General features: G+C 37.0%; 1 protein-coding gene across 2 annotated transcripts in view; it reads right to left on the minus strand.

Annotated features, from left to right (window-relative positions):
- The window catches only part of LOC115214132 (protein patched homolog 1), a 121101-nt gene that overhangs the window by 11529 nt on the left and 87640 nt on the right, over positions 1 to 21932 (minus strand). For both annotated transcript variants that reach the window (XM_036504765.1, XM_029783193.2), the window contains exons 8-21: positions 20453 to 20555; positions 17503 to 17595; positions 17243 to 17364; positions 16180 to 16327; positions 15276 to 15407; positions 14262 to 14420; positions 13636 to 13728; positions 12066 to 12191; positions 4558 to 4676; positions 3352 to 3938; positions 2940 to 3100; positions 1900 to 2073; positions 538 to 676; positions 178 to 323 (exon numbers count right to left, since the gene is read on the minus strand). In XM_036504765.1, coding sequence (XP_036360658.1) covers positions 178 to 323; positions 538 to 676; positions 1900 to 2073; positions 2940 to 3100; positions 3352 to 3938; positions 4558 to 4676; positions 12066 to 12191; positions 13636 to 13728; positions 14262 to 14420; positions 15276 to 15407; positions 16180 to 16327; positions 17243 to 17364; positions 17503 to 17595; positions 20453 to 20555 — 2302 coding nt within the window. The remainder of the gene's footprint in view (positions 1 to 177; positions 324 to 537; positions 677 to 1899; positions 2074 to 2939; positions 3101 to 3351; positions 3939 to 4557; positions 4677 to 12065; positions 12192 to 13635; positions 13729 to 14261; positions 14421 to 15275; positions 15408 to 16179; positions 16328 to 17242; positions 17365 to 17502; positions 17596 to 20452; positions 20556 to 21932) is intronic.

The following is a 21932-nucleotide window of genomic DNA, read 5'->3' on the forward strand; positions in this document are numbered from 1 at the left end:
GGTATTGTTCATATTGCTGTTCTTTAGTCATCCCTTTATTAGTGGAAACAGAAGAAAAAACAGACTTAAGCAAATATTGAGGCTGATATAATTGATTTAAATCTTTGAATATAATGCTTCAGTATGGCCACAGTCCAATGACTGAAATCTGTAAAAGAATCTCTAGTCAATTCTTACCTGGTTAACATCAAAAGGATCATCAACATTGCCAGTCTGGGCCAGAAGTCGGAAAGCCAAAATACCATTCTGAGAAGCATTTTGGTACCATTTCCGTGGACCAATGCACTTAGTAGCCACATCATTATCAAAAGACTTTTGTAAATCTGAAATTAAAAAGGGTAAAAAATGGTGAGTAAGCAAAGTATTTCAGATGAATAACAATGAAAACTGAAGAAATTAATACATGAGACCAAGGTAAGGAGAAAGAAGGAAACAAAAGGACAATAGCATCAGTTTTTCATCATCCCAATTCAAAATAAAAATCAATGAAAAAATTTAGGTTTCCATAAAATATTTCAGAAATTTAAAATAGCATACCATGGAGCCATTCTCTGAAAAGCTGTAGCCAGAATGTGGGCAGAGAACCATCTTCTCGCTTGATGATGTGATTGACTTGTTGGAATGCTTTGTGATAGGAATACAGTAACTTCTGGTTGTGAGCATAATCAAAGTTATTCTGTGGAAAAACACAAGTAGAATGAAAATGAGAATGAGTGAGAGGGAAATTGAGAGAGAAGAGAAGAAAATAGTGGAGAGAGTGTATATATATATATATACTTTATTTAATGCAGCAGAAAATTCAACAAAACCTGTTACTCTGAGTTTCCCATTGCCGTTCATCGGACAGTAACAGGTTTTGTTGAATTTTCTGCTGCTTTAAATAAAGCATATTACTCTACCACTGGTATTTGAGTACTCTTTTTTCCACCTTGTTTCACATTTATGTGTTTACTCCGGTATATATATATATATATATATATTGTATTTCAGGATGATCTTTTTTTTTGCCAAATAAATACCCACACTATATATTCAGTGGTTTTGCTTGGTTCTATTACATACACTTTAGATGAGTTGTAGTGCACCTGAGTACTGTACACAATGTTTTATTATTATTATTATGTGGTTATTTGCCTGTAGCGGGTTGCCTATATGAGTGTGTGTGTGTGTGAGAGAGAGAGAGAGAGAGAGAGTATGTGTGCAGGTATGGTGTTTGCAAAGTAGTTGATTGATCTTGCTTCATTCTATTCATGAAGTACAAAATCTTAATTTTTTTCTTTTTAAACAAATGAGAGTGGAGCTGCACAGTTAAGGTACTGTGCACTTTTTGAGCACATGTGCATGCACAACTTCAGATCTTGCTATTGCTGTTATGCTGTGCTCCTGAGCAAACCATTTAACTCTGCTGAGTAAGTTTGCCTGATTGAAACTTTCACATAATATGGATGATTAATGGAAGAATGTCACCCATCTGGTTGTAAAAATAATTGATCTAACAGATATTTTATCTTACTCATGCAAGTATAAGAAAATAGTTGTTAATACAATTTGGTAAAACAAGAACACCTAATGAAATTTATGACTGCCTTCATAGTCAGATTCTGCCAAATTTCCATTACAGGGCTTTGATGAAGCTAAGATTATAACCAGAGACACTTGCCAAAGTTGTCATGCAGTGGAACTAAACCCATATCGAAAACCAAAACCACACAGTTGTAAAACAAACCTCTTAACTATGCAGTCATACATGTGTTGTAAACATACAAAGGACTGAACCAAAAAGGAGATCTATATAGAAATGTCAGGATCTAGCCATCCTGACCAATGAGTAAGGGACAGGACACTGTCATGAAAAGCAGGTCATTAGAGAAATGTAGAAATACTTATATATTTATTAACCTTTGTCACAGCAAAGAAGTTGTAAAATCCAAAATATTTGGATTTTGCTTCCAAGAAGTTGTACTCGGCCGTTCCATGTGGCACAATGTCTGTGAGTTCTAAGCCGTCTTCCACAAGTGTGATGCCATAAATGCCAATGAGTGTGATAATCAAAAATACTACAATAGTGAAAACCTGGAAATAAAGAAATATGTATGATATAAAGGACATATGGACAATAGCATCAGTCTTTCATCATCCCAATTCTAAATATAAATCAATGAAAAAATTTAGGTTTCCATAAAATATTGCAGAAATTTTTAATTGTAAATTATAACATATTGATTGCTCTTTCTCATTATATGCTCACTACATTAAGTGTGTTAGTACTCACGGTTGATCTGAAACTAAGCAATAACAAACACAAAGATCATAACAATTGGTGTGTCTGGAAAGTTTGTGCCGATTTTTAAAGGAAAGAAAAAGGTCAATAAATACTTGCCATTACATTTTTAATCAACCAAATATGAACCATTTTGTTGCACAATGTGTCTCTATCTTTCCTTTAACATGAAAATACCCTCTTCCCAGAATTGAGATGGTTTCATAGCAAAGAATTCATCAAGGTATCTTTTTACATCATCCAAGGAATTGAAATTTTTACCATTAAGACTATTCTGCAGAGACCTGAATAAGTGGAAATCTGAAGGAGCAATATCTGGTGAATATGGAGGGTGGGGTAACATATCCCAGTCGAGCTGCAGTAAATTTTGTCTGGTTCCCAAAGCATCAAGTGCTGAAAACGAACTTTCTTATCTTCCATTTTAAAGGGTTACAGAATTAACACAGGTTATAGGAACATAAACCTTCTTCCACGAAAAGATAGCTTAAACTGTGCTCTAAATGGAAGTGTAGTAAAATCCTATTTTATGGAGTCAACCATGTTCTAAAATAAGTCGAAAGGTAAGCTACTATAAATCGGCACAAACTTTCCAGACAACCCAATATCAGAAACAGTTATGGAAAGCAACAACAAATGTCACTTGTGTTGCTAAACCCACCTTTGTTGGTGTCTTCTGTAGAAATGGCCCGTAATGATTCTTAACAATATTTGCTAACGAGAAGTTGAAGCATTCATGCTGCATCTGTAGCCAACAATCTTTGAATGAGACAGTGTCAATTGGTGTCAAACACTGACGAGACGATGTATTGGATGGACATGCTGCAAACAGAAATTGAAGAATGAGGTTATGGTCTCCACTGAAAATTTCCTTTCATCTTTCACAAATAATAATTTCACTGTTCAATCTACAGACAGATACACACATACAAAGGAAGAATATGTACACACACACACACAATCATCATTTTAACATCCATTTTTCCAAGCTTGCATGGATCAAGTAGAATTCATTGAACCAGAGTTTCTACAACTGGATGCCCTGAAATATATAAAAATAAATTCAGGCTTACCTGGAGGATATACAGGATTTTGAATTGGTGGTTTTTCAGTGAGTACTGACTTGAGTGAATTATCTGGAAACAGGACTTTCAGAGGTTTATCAGAAACAAGGAGTTTTGGAGATTTTTCAGGAAGAATGGCTCTTGGATATTTTTCTGGAACAAGGGCATTTGAAGGTTTTCCTGGAACAAGGGCATTTGTAGGATTTTCTGGAACAAGGACACATGGAGATTTTTCTGGAACAAGGGCATTTGGAGTTTTTTCTGAGACAAGGGGCTTTTCTGGAGCAGGGGTCTTTTGAGGTTTTTCTGGAACAAGTGCCTTTGAATGTTTTTCTGGAACAGGGGCCTTTTGTGTTTTTTCTGAATGTACTGGCTTTGTTGAGTGGCTTTGATTGACAACACGTTCTGTTGGCTGCATTGCTAAACAGGTGACTGGCTGAGAGCCATTAACAGAAATTTTAGTTACGGTCTGATGAATAGCAACACTTGATGAGGTATTTGGGATGCTCAGGTGTGTTGAAGTGAAACCAAAATGTGATAAACTGTGTTCACTGTCCCTTTGTGGTTGTAATTCTATCACTTGGTTGGCCATAGAACTGTTGGAAAGAAAATTTGGTTTATGAATCTTGGTATAATAATGTTTTCTACAGAATTATTCTGATTTGTCACATTTTTTCGTTATTATGGTTTAGTTTAGGGGCAGGCAGGATTAACCCTTCCGTTACTGTATTTATTTTTAGATGCTTTGTTTTTCTCTCAATTATTTTAAATATAACAAAGAATTTAGCAAAACAACTTAGTTATCATTAAGCTAGTGTTAGGAACATTAATTGTGACTAAGTGTTGGTGAAAGATTTTAATTCAAACCTTATGAAAATAAAACATTTGTACTACAGAGCCAGAGGCGGTTTAAACCAGGTTGGTATCGAAAGGGTTAAGCAGATCTAATCAACAATCTTACTTTGCGTTGTATGCGCACACCTAAATTATTCAATGTGTGCTTCTTTTCTAAGATGTGACCTGAGGGAGATATAGTTACTATTTCTAGCAGGGTGAACAATTATGTAAATGCATGTTGCTTTTAATTAAAATCTTAATGCTTCAAATAGGTGACATAAAGCTTGTAATAATATAAAATAACTGTTTTGAAACTCAGTAATTTAAGCAAAGTTGTTTATAGAAAGAAAGAGAGAAAGAGTGGAGGAAGAAAAATACCTTTGGAAACAACAGAATACATCAATTCGTTTATCTTCACGCCGAACTAAATCCCAACTAACAACTGCAGGCAGGATCAGAAGGATAGAACTAAGATTGAAGAACACAAGAATTGCAGCCTGAAATAAACAATTGTTGAAATATAGTATGACATAATATGCACAATAGTTTATGGTAGTACATGGCAAAAATGGACATGAAATGGTGACATGAAGTTGAATGTTGGGGGGGGGGGGAGAGAGAGACGTATACTCCTTGCTATTTTGATAGGAATATACATTTCATATAAATTTTAAAAAGATTTAGTACAGGAAACCACATGGTTTCGGGTTGTCCCACTTTGTAGCATCTTGGGCAAGTGTCTTCTAGAATAGTCCCAAGCTGACCAATGCTTTGTGAGTCAATTTGATTGATGGAAACTGTGTGGAAACACATCGTATATGTCTATATATATATATATATATATATATATATATATATATATATATATATATGTGTGTGTGTGTGTGTGTGTGTGTGTTGTCTGTTTGCCTCCCACACTGCTTGACAATTGGCGTTGGTTTGTTTATGTCACCATAACTTAGCAGTTCAGCAAAAGAAAATAATAGATTAAGTACCGAACTTAAAATGGGATCAGTTTGTTTTGACTAAAACTACTACAAGGTGGTGTTTCAGCTTGGCTGCAATCCAACGACTGAAACAAGCAATAGATAAAAGAAAAAATCTACTCATATGGAATATAAGAACCATTATAAAACCAGTAAAGGATGAAGGCTACAACTTGTCACGTCATTACAACACTGCTATAGAAGAACTACCTCTGCTACATCACCAGCAAAGAATGAAATCCAGAGTTACCACAGGCACACTACTGGTAAAAATTGAGAGCCATCACTAGAGCATTGGTAACCCTCTAACCTTCAGATATTTTCTGTCAAATGTAAGGCTTAGTTATTCAATTGTTTTGTATTAATCATCTAAAAGCTGTGAAATTTTGATGATGTGGTTGTTCATTTTTAGATTGACATTGTAGGGTAGGTGTGAGAAACCAGATATGGCTGGTTTGAACAGAAAGAAGGGAGAAACTTCTGGCCAGATATGGCTGGTTTAAATGCTAAGGGGTTAAATCATATCATTAAATCCACTGGTAAATGAGACAAGGGAGCCTATGTGTGAACACTTGACTTCCTTGAAATAGTAGTGAAAACTTTCTCAGAGCATATCTTACGATCTTCAAAAGAGAAGGATACATTGGTCAACATGAAGATCTTAATGGATGGTCTTAATTTAAACCACCTTAAAACAGAAAGTTTGTATCATAGAACAAGGGGTAGTCTTAGACAGGTTGGTATCAAAAGGGTTAAAGAAAATCAAGCAGTCCAAGAGGAAGGAGGTTATGAAAGAAGACCAGACCAGACCAGTTAAGAATACGAAAAAAAAAAAAAAAAAAGTAAAGCTACTTTCTCGAGTTATACCAACTCATAAGAATCTGTTTCCTGGTCTCATGGTGTATATTATTCCCCACCTGAAGGGGACACCAGTTAGTTGCAGGATTACTTATTTTTGACAGCTAAATGGACTGGAGCAACATGAAATAAAATGTATTTCTCAAGAACACAATGCTCCACCTCGTCCAGGAATTGAAACCACAATCTTATGATCATGAGTCCAACACCCTAACCACGAAGCCACATGCAAAGAAGTGGTGAAGGGACTGCAACAAGTGGCGTAATGGGTATTCTGGAGAAACTACCCACCACAAATGAATTCCTATTGTTAAAAAGGTGGGTTTAAGTGATATAACTGATGTGGCAATAGAGGCTCTGTGGTGTAGTGGTGGATCTCACCCTCAGCTAGTGGCGTGTATGAGAGAGATAGACCATGTGACTACTGTTGCTGAGAAATAGTATGGGGGGGATACCATCGCCACCACCACCACCACAGCCACTACTGTAGTTAATAGGGTTACTATTACAACACAATTAATACACTACTATAGAATTAAAAAAACAAATTTGGAGTAGAGCTGGACAACTTAGTCGTAGTAGTGGTGGTGGAAGTGGTGGTAATAGTAGTGGTGGTGGTGGTGGTAGTAGTAGAAGTAGTAGTAGTCAGAACCAAAAGGGGGAACAAGCAAGACAATTACTACCACCACCACAACACAACAAATGCTAGTGGTATTGGTGGTAGTAGTATTAGTAACAACAACAACAGTAACTATAGTGGTGATAAGTGTCACAGCAGCAGCAGGGCTAAAAGTATATCCTGAGATAGGTTTGGGGGCGAAAGGAAGAGGAGAGGGTGGTGGCAAAATAAGGGTGAGGGCAGTGGTAGTGGTGGTGTAGAACAGTAGTAACCTGAATAGTGGTGGGAGTACTTTAAGAGTTAAGAGGGGTAGGAGGTGAGGGTAGATTACTACTGCTCCTAGGCCTCTTTGCCATACAACCCCTACAGTATCACACAGGCTGTCCTCTTTCAGAGACTTGTATAAACAAAACTGCAGAGCATCATGGGAAATAACAGCCATAGTGAGAAAGAGAAGTAAAGGGAGACAGACAGATAGATAGATATGAAGAGAAAGAGAGAGAGAGAGAGAGGCAAGAAAAGATGGAAAAGAAATCAAGAAATACCTTCTACCCACCTTTCCCTCCCAAATTCTATCTATTTTCCTACCTACTTGCTAGTCTGTCTGTCGGTCTATCTGTACAGCTATCTGTCTATCTAACCATTTCCTCTTTTCCATCATCCTTATTGTGTCTCATCCCACCTAAGCTCAGGACACTTAATCTAATCCTTGTTCTTCTGTAAGGAGGAGAGACAAATACTTTTAAGATAGGAAAAAAAAAAGTCACAATTAGATATAGATAGGTAGATAGAACAATATAGATAGGCGGATTGAAAGATATATAGATTGAGGGAATCACAAGATAAATAGGTAAGTAAATAAAAAAAAAAGCTGCAGGTGTAAGAGAGAGAGAGAGAGAGAAAGAGAGAGATAGGTAGATAGATAGAGACAGAGAGAGAGAGAGAGAGAGAGAGAGAGGCAGAAAGTGAAATGAATGAAAAGAAAATAGGGGCTTCTGTTGACCTACAAGCCATCAAAGTCAGAAGGGACCTAGTGACAGGCAATGCTGGGAGAGAAGAATAGGCCTTTTCCACAACCATGGTAGATGGGAATGAGATGAAGGGATGATTGGCTGACACAAAAGGAGAGGAGAGAGCTTGGCTTTTAAGAATCTAGGAAAAGTCACTGGGAAGAGAAAAAAATCCCATAAAATAGTCACACACACACACAAAGTTACATGAAATCATTATTTTCATTCCCTATTTGTTTAAACTCCTTAACGTTATTCCACAGACACATGGAATATAAAGGATAAACCTGGAGAATTTATTTCAAAAATAAAATCTTTCATTCATAAATATTACATTTATATGTGTAGATCTAGATGTATGATCATGTATACAAATGTGCAACAAGTATATGTGTGTGTGTGAGAGAGAGAGAGAGGAAGAGAGATGGTGAGAGTGTGTTGTGTGTCTATATATGTAATTATTAGAGTGCATGAGAATAGCATGAGTATGCATATATGAACATGTGTTTGCACATTAGTGTTTTTTGTGTACTTTCACATCATCATCATTATTAAACATCCATTGCCCATGGTGGCATGGGTTGGATGGTCTGACTTGGCTGGTACGCTGGAAGGCTGCACCAGGCACCAGTCTGATTTGGCATGGTTTTCTATGGCTGGATGCCCTTCTTAACGCCAACCACTCTGAGAGTGTAATGGAACTCAGCTACCTAACCTCTGTGAGGCCCAACACTCAAAAGGAACTTAGTCACTATGCCTTTGTGAGGCCCAATGCTCAAAAGGAACTCAGCCACTTTGCTCCCGTGAGGCCCAACATTCAAAAGGAACTCAGCCACTTTGCTTCTGTGAGGTCCAACACTCAAAAGGAACTCAGCCACTTTGCATTTGTGAGGCCCGATGCTCAAAAGGAACTCAGCCACTTTGCTTCTGTGAGGCCCAACATTCAAAAGATGTTCTTTACGTGCCACCAGCACAGGTGCACTTGGCTTGATGGGGACTGTCAAGCATAGCACATTGCCAAAGTTCTCGGTTATTTGTTAATAACGAGAAGTGACAATAAGCAAATATATTTCTCATACCTCACGCTAACAACTTTTCCCAGTCCTTCCATCACAAAAGTCATCCCCAGCAAAGATGAAAGGTAACCAACAGATGGAATACTATATGTATGCACCTGACAGGTGGAACGTTACAATCATGTACCCTTACAGGCAGAACACTACATGTAAATATCAACAGGTGGTACACTATAATACAATAAGTAAGTTCTTACTGGTGTCACACTACATTGAGTACTGACAGGTGGTGTATTAATGAAGAATGAAACTCAATAATGATGATGTAAGGTGACTGACAGATAAGTAGAATAAATACTACAGGTGTATACAAACAGGTGGCACATTATGTGTAAGTGCTAAATGATTGCCAAGTTGCATCTAGGTACCTAGAAGTATAGGTGTGGGTGGTACTATTACAATTAGCATCAGTAGTAATGATATGCAGATCAATTGTAACATTAGTGTGACTGTTAAGCTGGTGGACTGACAGATCACCAGAGCACCAGACAAAATAGCTTTCAATATATTTCTTCTGGCCTTAAGGCAGTGAGTTAGCAGAACTATTAGCACCTGGAGCAAAATGTTTAGTGACATTTTATCCATCTTTATGCTCTAAGTCCCCCACCAAAATAGTTCAGGCCAACTTTAGCTTTCATTCTTTCCAGATTGATAAAATAAATACCAGTTGAGTACAGAGGTCAATGTAATTGACTTATGATGCCTTCCCTGAAATTGCTGGTCTTGTGCCAAAATTTGAAATCAGTATTTTTTTCTGGCTTTAAGGTAGTGAGCTGGTAGAATCATTAGCACCTGGGCAAAATGCTCTTATATTCTTAGTTCAAATTCCGCCAAAGTCAGCTTTGCCGTTCATCCTTTCGGGGTCGATAAAACAAGTACCAGTTGAGTACTGGGGTCGATGTAACCGACTTACCCTTCCACCAAAATTACTGTCCTCATTCCAAAAATTGAAATCATCATTCTTTCTGATTTTTTTGTTTTGAGTACAAATTTTGCCAAGATGAAAATTCCTTGGGGGATGGGAGGGGTCCAGATTCCAAAAATTAATTGCGATTTTTTTTCCTAGCCAAAATTGTGACTTTATTACCAGTCAGCATCAAATATTGGGGTGGGCGATGCAATAAAGTGCAAGGAGAATACTGAAGTCCATTGAATCAACTAACCCACCCCCACAAAAATTGGTAGCCTTGTGTCGAAACTAAAATCAGATATTATTATTGTTTGGACAGTGTAAATAGATGGAGGCAAAGGTGGTGTTGGTGGTGCTAGAGAAAGTGAAAACATGTCAGTACTGTTCTTGAAGGTAGTGCAAATGTAATGGTGGAAGCATATAATAACAGTAGGGGGGGGGGTCATCACTTTTGGCTAGTCACAAGTCAGTCCTGATCGATTAAGACTTATGGTCAAAAGAAATTCCAGCTATGACCATGGATTCCTACATCTATAGTATCTAACATTTCTTACTCTATTCCAAGACATTAGAAAACGTTTTAAGGAAAATTTGGTTGCTATCTCTATCATGTCGATAGAGTTCTCCATTTCTTAATAGTGGCAGTGGTCTTAGTTGTTGTTAGAAATAGTAGTGGTGGTAGTAGTGGTGGTGACAGTTGTAGCAATATTACTACAGTGGTAGTAATTGTGGGAGTTAGTTGTCACTACCACAAATAGTAGTAGTAGTAGTAGTAGAAGTAGTTTGGAGAAGAAAGGGTGGTGGTGGTGCTTGTGATGGTATACTGGTGAAGAAAACTATCCTGACCCAAATATGACTTCTTAAGAATAAAATAAAAAAAGACCAACAAAACAAGTGACAGAAAGATTGAGAAGGAGCAGCAGAATGATACTGTTATTGTTGATGATGATGATGATGATGATGATGATGATGTAAGAAAAAGCGTTGGTGGTGGCAATGATGGTGTTATTGAGTGATAGGAAATTGATGTATGGGTTGATAGTGTTAAAACATTTGAGACAGTTGAAACAGCAGGCAGAACACCACCACCACCACCACCACCACCACCATCATCAACATCATCATCATCATCAAAGTGTGGTGGTGGGTGGCCCTGCTTTCACTTCTTAATCCACTAAGCCCTGTGGACACCCTCCCTGCTCCGGGGCCCCCACCCCCATACAACATCTGCACATATATTCTCTGTCCCCACCACTACCCTCTGTTACAGCCACCAACCTAACACATCTCTCTCACCAAGAAACACCCACTCTTACACAAGAATAAACAAGAGCATGTAGAGATGTGTCTAGAATTTTACATACATACATATATTTGTATGTGTGTGTGTGTATGCATGTATCTATTATATGTATGCATATACATAAATTCTAGAAGAATCTCTACATATATATAAGAAGAATCTCTCTCTCTCTCTCTCTCTCTCTCTCTCTCTCTCTATATATATATATATATATATATATACACACAATCTATATATAAAATTTATATATAGGTAGATACATATATATACACATACACATATTCCCCCTTCCCCTCTATTACTGACATCATCCATTCCCTATATCTCACGTAGAGACACTCACTCTTACACTAGGGTTAACTGAAACATGCAGAGAAACTTCTAGTATTACACATACACACACACACAGAGAGGAGCAGGCATGGCTGTGATTAAGTTCACTTAGTAGCCATGTGATTTCAGTGCCAATACATGACATTATGGACAAATGCTTTCTACTAGAGTCCTGGGCCAACAAATGATGGAGGGAACTACAATACCCTTCATGTGTATGTGTGCGTTTTTGCATTTATATATTTACAGATGTTGAACCTGTCAAACTGTCCAACCAATGTCGACATGGAACAAAAATGTTAAATGATAATTATGTTCTGAGACCCCCTTCAGTCATGACACAGACCATGGGATTGCACCATAGAAAATTACCCTCCCAGGCACAAGTTCGGGCGAGATTGTTTATGGAAGACCAGCAGTCACCAGTGCATACTGGCCTCCCCTCTCCATGCCACCAGTGTTATCCAAGGGAAAGGCAAGGGCCGATACAGCTTGGCACTTGTGACGTCGCAACTCATTTCTACAGCTGAGTGAACTGGAGCAACGTGAAATAAAGTGTCTTGCCCAAGAACAACACGCAGCTCGGTCCAGGATTCGTGCTCACAACCTCACGATCATAAGCTCGGCGCTCTAACCACTGTAATCAAAAGTGATTACAAGTGGTTATATGAAGTGTAAAGAAACTGGTGAACAAGACACTTTCAGTCCATGCTAGCATAGAAGAATGAAACAAAGATGTCTGCTGCTGCTGCTGCTGATGATGATGACGATTATATATTATATGTACTGACCTGAAGAGAAAAAGCCCTTAATGCTGGTATAGGGATAATAGCAGCAGCCAGAAAACCCATGATGTTGGTGACAGAGGTGAGTAAAACGCTAACACCAGTCCTTTTCAAGCATTCCCCAGTCCGCTCCTGAAATAAGGGAAGAAAAAAGATGCAATGAATGTGACATGATTTATTGTGGGAAGATGGATAATTCTATAATGATGTTAAAAAGACTGATGTCGAAAATCTGTATTGATGGAAACCACCTATACCTACTCAGCTAAGGTTTCATGTGTCCCAAGCAAGGAATTTCATGAGAAATCTATCAATGTATACAGATTAGTGAGATTCAATAAATTAATATACATACATATATATATATATAATATATATATATATACATATTATATATATATATATATATATATATATATATATATATATGTACATGTATATATAAGTACACACACACATATGATGTACTTGTCACCTGAATAAATGCACAAAATAAGCAACTCAGAGAAGTGAAGGAAAATTGAAATAAAGTCTTATTTGTACACTTGAAGCAATGCAACATTGAAATAATTCAATAACTATTATGTGTATGTATGTATGTATGTGTGTGTATGTATAGTAAAGATGTAAATTTCAAAACAGATTAAAATAATGACATGAGAGAAAGCGTCCCATATTGAAAATATGATAGAAAATACAAGACTTTTATTAACACAATATAGCTGTCTGTCTGTCCCTGGCCCACCCTCTCTCTCTCTATATATATATATATCATCATCATCATCATATATATATATATACGCACATATATGCATGTGTGGTGTGTATATGTGCATATATGTATTGGCTAGGGATCATGGGTAAATGGTTATGTTGAATAAAATTATCTTGTGACATTTATTTGTCCATCAAGATGGACCTAGCCATTTGATAAATAGAGAACAAAATAAATACCAGCAAAAAGAATAAAAAAAAATATATGAAACTAAAGAAAACCAAAAAAAAAGTCCAACCATTTGAACATGAAGAAGGTGCAATGAGTGAAAAGGAAGAGAGCAAAGAAATACTTACGTGCATCTCTGGCAGCATGAATAGATATAAAAATAAAATTTAACATACAAAGAAACTGCTTACTCATTTGTAGTATTCTGTTGATTAATTAATAAAGCACTTTTTACATCTACCATGTTTCCATTGGTAATATGGCTAAATAGTCCATTGTACATAGACACATACATACACATATGTATATGTGTGTGTGTGTGTGTGTGTGCATGCATGTATTAAGTTTTGTGTGAATGCTTACAGACTACACTGAGCTATGACTAGAGACTACGGTGATATTTATTGACATTTCTCATCAATAGATTATATGCCAGCTTTGAACATTTGAATTCCTCTTGAATAATAAATCCCTTAAATGAAAAACAGGTATACATTGGTAACAAATAGAGCACCAAGGGGTAAAAATGCTGCCTCAAATGCTCCCCAACTGAGCCATACTTGCATGGAAGAACAGATGTGAAACAAAGTCATATATATATAGAAAGATATACAAATATATGTAAATACATACCATAAAAGGAATGTTATTGCTATTTTCAGCATAGGTGTGAGCTATGAGGAACATATCATCAACTCCAAGACCCAAAGCTAGAAATGGAACAATCTGGAAAATAATAATAAAAAAAAAATCAATAAATCCTGTGTTTCACATTATATATTTATGAATTGGGAGGTGTGAGTATATTTTACAGTATATAAATTCTCTCTCTTAGACAAGGAGCTTCCATGCTTCCAGAAATTTGCTAACAGTACACCTGACGTCCTCCACTCCTGTTTCTTCTTTCTTTCTTTCTTTTTTTGTTAAAGACTTTTTCATTGTTCACTTCCTGTGCATATTCTATGTACTGTTTATGCAGTTTTGGTTACTTTTTCTGATGAGTTGTAAGTGCACCTGAGCATTGTATACAATAAATTCATTAGATATATAAATATCTGTCCTTCTTTCATCTTGCCTCAACATATGACCTCATCCAAATTTTTAAACTCTAACCAAATGATTTCTGCTGATATAATAAATCAGCACAATTTCACCACAAAACTCTACTTTTAATTTTGAGACTAAATAAATAACCAAATAAATGTTTTCATACATAAAATGAGGTAAGGAAAAACAAATGAAACAAAATTGCTACTTACTTGTGTTGTGGACGCATTAAACTTGATGCCCAAAACAGAACATAAGCCAAGACCAGCTGCTACAGAAAGACCAACAAGCAATACACCAGCAATACCAATAACACATTGTGAGTTAACAGCATCATTGCACTTCAACAAAGATATGCAGGCATACAGCAACTGAAATTAAAACAAAAATAACAATCATAATGAATTCTCCCCCTTCAATAGATAACTTCTTATATCTTTCCACATGCAAAGCAGTATTTCGCCATGACTAGATATACTTAACATAGAAAACCGGAAATGATAATTGCTTTAATAATGATGACTAGCACTCGGGTTATAGTGCTAGTGCATGCATATACAGCTGCATGCGTGTGCACATACACGCGAGTACTGTCCGAATCTCCGACCAATCACATACAGCTAGCTGGTATTCAATTGGTGTATCAAGTTTCGGGCATTTTGATTGGGATTTGGATAGAAAATTCACAAAAAAGTTAATTCTATTGATTTTTTAATGGCTTTGCGGGATGACTGGGGAAATATAAAGATGTGCACGACCACCCTTGAGCGGTTTTGAATGACCATAGAAAGTGCGAGCCCTCTAACTGAAAAATTGTGGATTTGTATAAAGGATACACACACACAGACAGACAGACATTTTGCTGTTTATATATATAGAGATGATACTTGCTCATTTATAACCATCATACAATGGGATGCACAAATACACACACACATATACAATAGGCTTCTTTCAGTTTCCATTAACCAAACTCTCTCACAAGACCTAGAACTATAATAGAAGACACTCGCCCAAGGTGCTGTGCAGTGGGTCTGAACTCATGACAACAAGTGGGAGACAAGCTTCTTAACCACCCCATCATCCTGAATTGGAACCTTTTTCTATTGATCCAGTAGGATGAAAGATTATGTTAACTTTTATAGGATTTGAACTCAGAGCATAGAGAGTTGGAACAAATACACCAAAAAAGAGAGGAAACGATGAATCAGAAGAGATATACTTACCATTACAATGTACCCCAATGCAATGCGTACAACACTGACACTAGAAAACTTTTCCATGATATCAGCCAGAGATGTTGATGAGAAAACATGAATGTGTTGTTGATGCTTGCCATTGTATATGTTGTCCACTTCCTGTTTAAACAACAAAACCACATACAATTAAATTGCTATCTAATTGACAGACCAAAAATCTGAGATGTTTTTATGGACAGTCAGTCAAATTGTAAGTGCCAACCTGATTAATACTATTAATGGAAAATCTTACCAGCATCACTTAAAACAAAATTTTATTTTTCTGAAAACTTATTGTCTACATATTAGCTTAATATACCAGTTATTGATAAAAATAATATATCTTTTTTTTACTGGAATCTTATGAAGTTAAACACCTACAAATTATTAATTACTTTGTAAATGAAGCTACAGGAATACTCAATAAAACTACAAAATGGAATCACTTAATTTTTCAATGCCTATATTTGTTTCCAACATTACTTATGCATCAATAGTTTTTTTTTAAAAAATAATTAATAATTTGGAGGTGCATTTATCATCACCGTCATCATCATTGTTTAACGCCCGCTTTCCATGCTGGCATGAGTTGGCCGGTTTGACTGAGGACTAATATTTTTCTTTTTATACAGGAATTTGAAAAGTATGAAAAGGTTCTTCCAGAAAATTATAATGGAAGAATTTTAATTTAAATACATTTTAATCAAGAAGTTTTGTATCATAGAAAGAGGCAGTATGAGGCAGGTTGGTAGCGAAAGTGTAGACAAAAACTATGTAAAGAAGAGCTAAGCAGGTTAAATTTTGGATTAAAATGTGTAGTTAGGCTAAATTGTGCAATGGGAAGACCAGATTTTTGCAAAAATCCCTCTTGTGAAAAGAATGAAGTACTTACAGCTGTGAACTTGCGATGCCACGTTTCCAGGATCATTTTGGCCTTGTTCATGGTCCAGTCAATGGTGCGTACCTTCCTCACATTTTGGTAATATTCAAACATATCTTTCTCACCCATCAACTGGATTATGGACTGTAGAGCCTCTGCTCTATAATGGTAGAGACGAAAGTAAAACATTGAGAGGGTTAAAGCTACTATTGAGACATATCTATGTATGTATGCACAAGTGTGTGTGATATTGTATATGTACTTAAGTGAATTTTGATGCTAAAGTTAGTAAATGGAAATGTCATCATTTACATATTTTCCCATTTTTTCTTACCAGCAATGAAAGAAAGAGCACCAAATATTAAGTAAAATAGGTTGCATTATGTGGTGAAGCTCTCTAACTGTAGACTACAAAAGAACATGAAGGCGAACACTGACTCACAATGAAAGGAAAATATCTTAATGAGTTTACCAGTGAAGAATTTCATTTTCCTGTAATTTGAGCACCCTGTTAGTGACCATCTTTCTCCAAGATGTTCTCTAAGGCCAGAAATTGCAGGTAAATGAAGTTAACTGTCTCACCAAGTTGGGATAAAACCTGCACAAGAGTTGTAACTTTTAGTTTGTCAAAAGCTTATTGTGACTTCCCTCTAAATGGTGGTCATGCTTCAGACACATGCTACTGAGTTCAAATCCTGGCATGAGCCACTTCAAAAACCCCAAAAGATACTTTGGACAATGTAATCCAATGTGTTTCTAAAGAGATAAAGTTGTCATGGTTGGAATGTCCACAATCATGGATATGCTCAATCAGGACTGACCGGGGACTAAACAACAAGCATCACCAGGTACCAATCAGGAAACCTTTACTTGGTTGCTCTATCTGCTGTGAATAGTAGTCTAAATCTCCCACCAAACTATATCCTATAGCCTTAAATAAGGCCATAGCTTGACTGTCTTTGAACAAAGGTCTGCTCGATCAAGGCTAACATGGAACTAGGCAGCAGCAGTAACTTCTACTGACTGGTATCACTAGCACCATCATTAGAACCAATAAAAGGGATAGCATATTTACCGAACAATGTGATTTGTCTTGTTTCTTCTAATGCCACCTATAATCAAGTCTTCCTGCCAGTGCATGTATTTAGAAGCAAAGCCAGTGCAGCCATTTGTGAGCTCAGCTCCAATGTCTGGTGGCTGTAAATACAAGAAGGAAATGTAAAGGTAAAAAAAATTAAGAGGGGAAAAAGAGAAGAAGATTAAAATGGAGTAATTGGCAAGAATTTGTAAAAATAAAAAAAAAAGAATTAAGGAAGGAAGAAGAAAACAACTTACCAATCCTGATTGTTTGTTGGGTGCTAAGTTGGGACATTTTGGATCCTTTGGATTAAGACATGGCTTTTCTAGGTAGCCACTTTTGATACCAGCCTGGTTGAAAAAGAGAGAAAAAAATGAAAGGAATAATGAAAGGGAGAGAGAGAGAGAGAGAGAGAGAGAGAGAGAGAGAGAGAGAGAGGGGGAGAGAGAGAGGGGGAGAGAGAGAGAGAGAGAAAGGGAAAGAGCAAGAGTAATTGAGAATGAGAGAAAAACAGAGAGGGTGATGAGTAAAGGACCATGTGCAATGGGGGAAAGTGTAAACAGAAGGAAAAAGAAAAAAAAGATGCAAGAACCCCCCCCCCTCAAAACAAAAAAAATAATCATGGTTCAGTCAAGAAGGACAGTGCCTATAAGATTTGTAGACCATCCAAAACTGGTTAAATCAGTGTTTCTCAACTATTTTTTGACTGTGGACCTCTTTGGTTCCTATTTTACTCAGGTGGACCCTTCAAGTCATTTGATGTTAAGAAAAAAAAACCTATTATATTTTTATAAGTAAATATTGTTAGGAATTGTATAAAAGCAAGTGTTAAAATATTTTGTGTCTGGTAGAAAGAAGTATAACCTTATTTTTTGCAGATAAATTTTAACAACCAAATCTTCTATGTACTCGCAAGAGCCATGTAGGATCCAGTCGAAAAATCACTGGGTTACATTGATATGATTGATGTTCACTGCAAACATTGACAGGGCTACAAAGTTAAGTTGTGGTACATGGAGTAGGATCCCAGAGGATTGATGTTGGATAGGAAGGATAAAGTGCTTAGTGTGTGACTTGCAGAGGTAGGTGTAGGGACACACAGAGAAAAAAATTTACCGGGAGACTTTAGATGTGTAGCCAGAATGAAAGCCATAAAGAAAACTACCTGATGCTTTAATGACTGTCAATTTGACCAAACCCTTATCAAACAGACATCAAATTCTAAATTCCTCACCACCCTGTCTTTTTTTAACTGTATGTAGGAGTACATATCTAATGTATTTTGTCCTCTACAAAAACACATGTGTATGATTCTGAGGGAGATTTGGCTACTATTTCTAACAGGTTGAGTAACCAAATTGTTGCTCTCTCCACTCCCATCACTGGTTTGGTGTATACATGTAATTAGCATAGGTGTGTGTACATTTGATTAATGTGCGTTTATGTATGTATGCACATGTACATACACATGTGTGCATGTGCACACACACACACATGGTCAATGAATAAAGGTAGCAAGAGTGTGGAGGGGGTATCTTTTTTTTTCCAGATGTCCCTTCCTCTCTGATAGGCTGTGTTATGGTGAGGAGTAGGAAAGACCATTTAAAATTACAACAGGAAATAGGGGACACTGGTGCATAAACAAAAAGACAGGGCACAGGGAATAAAAAGAGTGGAGGCAATGATAGTGGAGGGGTGGTGGTATGCCACTGATGGTTGTAGTAGTAGTAGTAGTAGTAGTGATTATTGTAGTGGTAGTATAACACTGGCAACTGTTACAGCTGTAGTAGTAGTAGTAGAAGTAGTGTTTGTGACAGTAGTTACAACAGTGGTAGTAGATATGAAGGTAATTGTGGTGGTAGTAATAGTGGTGTTAGCCATGCTGTTAAATGTGGTAGGGGGTACATTTACCATTTGTGATGACAAGCAGTGATGATGGAAATGGTAGTGATCATGGCAGCACCATTGGTGAATGGTAGCAGTGATGATGGAAGTGATAGTGGTGGTGATGGAGGTGGTGGATGGTTGGCAGTAGTGGTTGTGATGGAGGCGGTAGTGTTGGTGACGGTGATAGTAGTGGTGGTGGGCATGTTAAGAATGACATTTTCAGTGGTGGAGGCGGTAATGGAGTGTTGTTGTAATGGGCGTAGATGATTGCTAGTGGCATGGAAGTCAAGTGGCAGTGGTGGAGGTGGTGGAGCTATAGAGGTGTAAAGACTGGTGGGTGCCAGATGGTGTGTAAAAAAGGTTGAGGGTGAGAGATTTGTGACCTCTGAGGATATAAACATCCTTGTCAAGATCTTGTAAAATTGCATCTCCAGGGAGAAAATGAATAAATAAATAAATAAACAGGCCCTTTTGTCAGATGTTAGAAGTAAGTTTCAAGGATCACCATTTTCCTTTGTCTTGGTGTTACTTGGTCCTATCCTGGGATTCATGTGGACTTGGGAATAACAGTAGTAGAAAAAAATGGAAAAAGGATCTCTAATACAAGAAGGAGCTGTAAATGCCCTTAATTTTAAATGTAAGGGAACAGATATGGAATTCTGGTTGGTGGATGGATAAGATTGCTTAGATGTATGGAACATCTGGAGACCAAAAGAAAGAAAGAGAGAGAGAGAGAGAAGAGAGAGAGAGAGAGAGAGAGAGAGAGAGAGAAAGAGAGAGAGAGAGATAGAGATAGAGAGCTAATGGAGTTAGAAAGTTTAGTAGAACTGAAAGAAGAGTTCAGATGAAAGACACAGAACACAAAACATAGTTTAGAGATCGTAAACGTGAGTTCAAACACAACTGGATCCCTGGACACTAGCATATCTTTCTGTATGAAACATATAGTGATCTAACAAGGGCAGTTCTCATACAGGCAGACCTACTAAAGAAGTATACACTCCTCACATACATGCTCACTTTGGAGTTGGTTATTCAGTCTGTTGCCAGTACTATTCATATATTTCAATAAAAATAGACTCTACATTTTTGAGTACTCTGAACCATTGATTGGTTGGTCTGTTGGAAACTTGTAACTAATGATACTAAATATTATTACCACAGGCCAGATTTCAGTCTAGTGGTCTTATGTTTGGCACAGTTGACATACGGTATGTATGAGAAGTGTCAATACCTTCTGTCAAGATACAAAGTGAAAGAGGAAGAGAGAGAGAGAGAGAGAGAGAAGGGCGGAAAAGGAGAATAGAAATAGACACTTACTCGATCCATTACATCCAGTATGACATCCCTGTTATTGATATCTGATTTTTCAACCATTTCTCTTGGATTTAAGTTGGTCCATTTAACATTGTTGGAATATTTCCTGTGGAATAATCAAAACAACAGAAATGACAATACAGCAGAAGTAAACGGCAAAACAAATACCTCACTTTGTGTGCGAGTGTGTGTGTGTGTGTGTGTGTGTGTGTGTGTGTGTGTGTGTGTGTGTGTGTGTGTGTGTCTGTGTGTTTGCATGAGACCAAACCTATACATGTTGTATTTTGGATGGGGATAGCATGAAGGCTGTATGAACTGATCAGACCTATGACTGAACATGTATCATCCCTAGCCATATAAATTTTGTTTACAGTGTGCACCAAACTATATCACTCAATAAAGAGTGTTTTGAGATTTGGTTGTCGTTTCTAGCAAATCATATGACCACACTGAAGTTCATTCATGCCTATAGTTTAATATAAACAAATGAAGTGAGGTTCCAGATACAAGAGGCATGGACATGTCTTGATAATTCAAAAACCATAAGACATTATTATGGACATAATGTAGATGTCTGATAGAGAACCTATTGGTACTTCCTTTGTAAACACTTTAAACATCCATGAGGTTAAAATGTATCTCTCTGTGTGCAAAACATGTGTAAGTAGGTGAGTGTATATTAGTATGTGCGAGTGTAAGTGTTTGTATGAGTGTTTTGAAGTGTTGTTATCTTGCGTTAAAATTCTATAGTGACTCATGCTTACTTCCCTTGGGCCAGCAACAGTAAACATGTGACCTATAAAAGACTTTGGACAGGGATAGATTCATTGGAGCCTTTGACTCCTGATGGAGTCATTAGGATGCCATCATGACATGCCTGAACATTGCCAATTTACTCAGAGAGAGAGAGAGAGAGAAAAAGAGAGAGAGAGAAGGTGGGGGAATTAACTCTAGTACTGGACTGGTGCTACTTTATCAACTCCAAAAGATGGAAAGTAAAGTTGATGTCATAGGAATATAAACTCAGGAGTTTAGAAAGCCACAATAAATACTACAAAACATTTTATCTGCCAACTTAATGTTTAGACACAAGATGGCTATTAGAGACACATAGGTAGGACATACAAAGATATACACGTGCTAACATGCACATAGATGTCTGTCTGTCTATCTCAGTGACACTCATATACAGCTATCACAAGATATTAAGACAAGGAGATACAAACATACAAGCTCTCTCTCACATACACATAACCGTTTCAGTTACAAATTCACCAAATCCACTTACAAAGTTTTGGTTAGCCAAGGGCTATATTAGAAGACACTCATCCAAGGTGCCTCACAGTGGAATTGAGCCTGAATCCATGAGGTAAGGAAGCAAACTACTCAACCACTCAGTCACATCTACACTTAAATCGAATGTCCTTTTCTTTTAAGATGTGCATTTTGAAGGAATTCTGACTGCTATTTCTAGCAAGCTGAA

This window comes from Octopus sinensis, linkage group LG7 (genome assembly GCF_006345805.1).
Source record: "Octopus sinensis linkage group LG7, ASM634580v1, whole genome shotgun sequence".
NCBI lineage: Eukaryota > Metazoa > Mollusca > Cephalopoda > Octopoda > Octopodidae > Octopus > Octopus sinensis.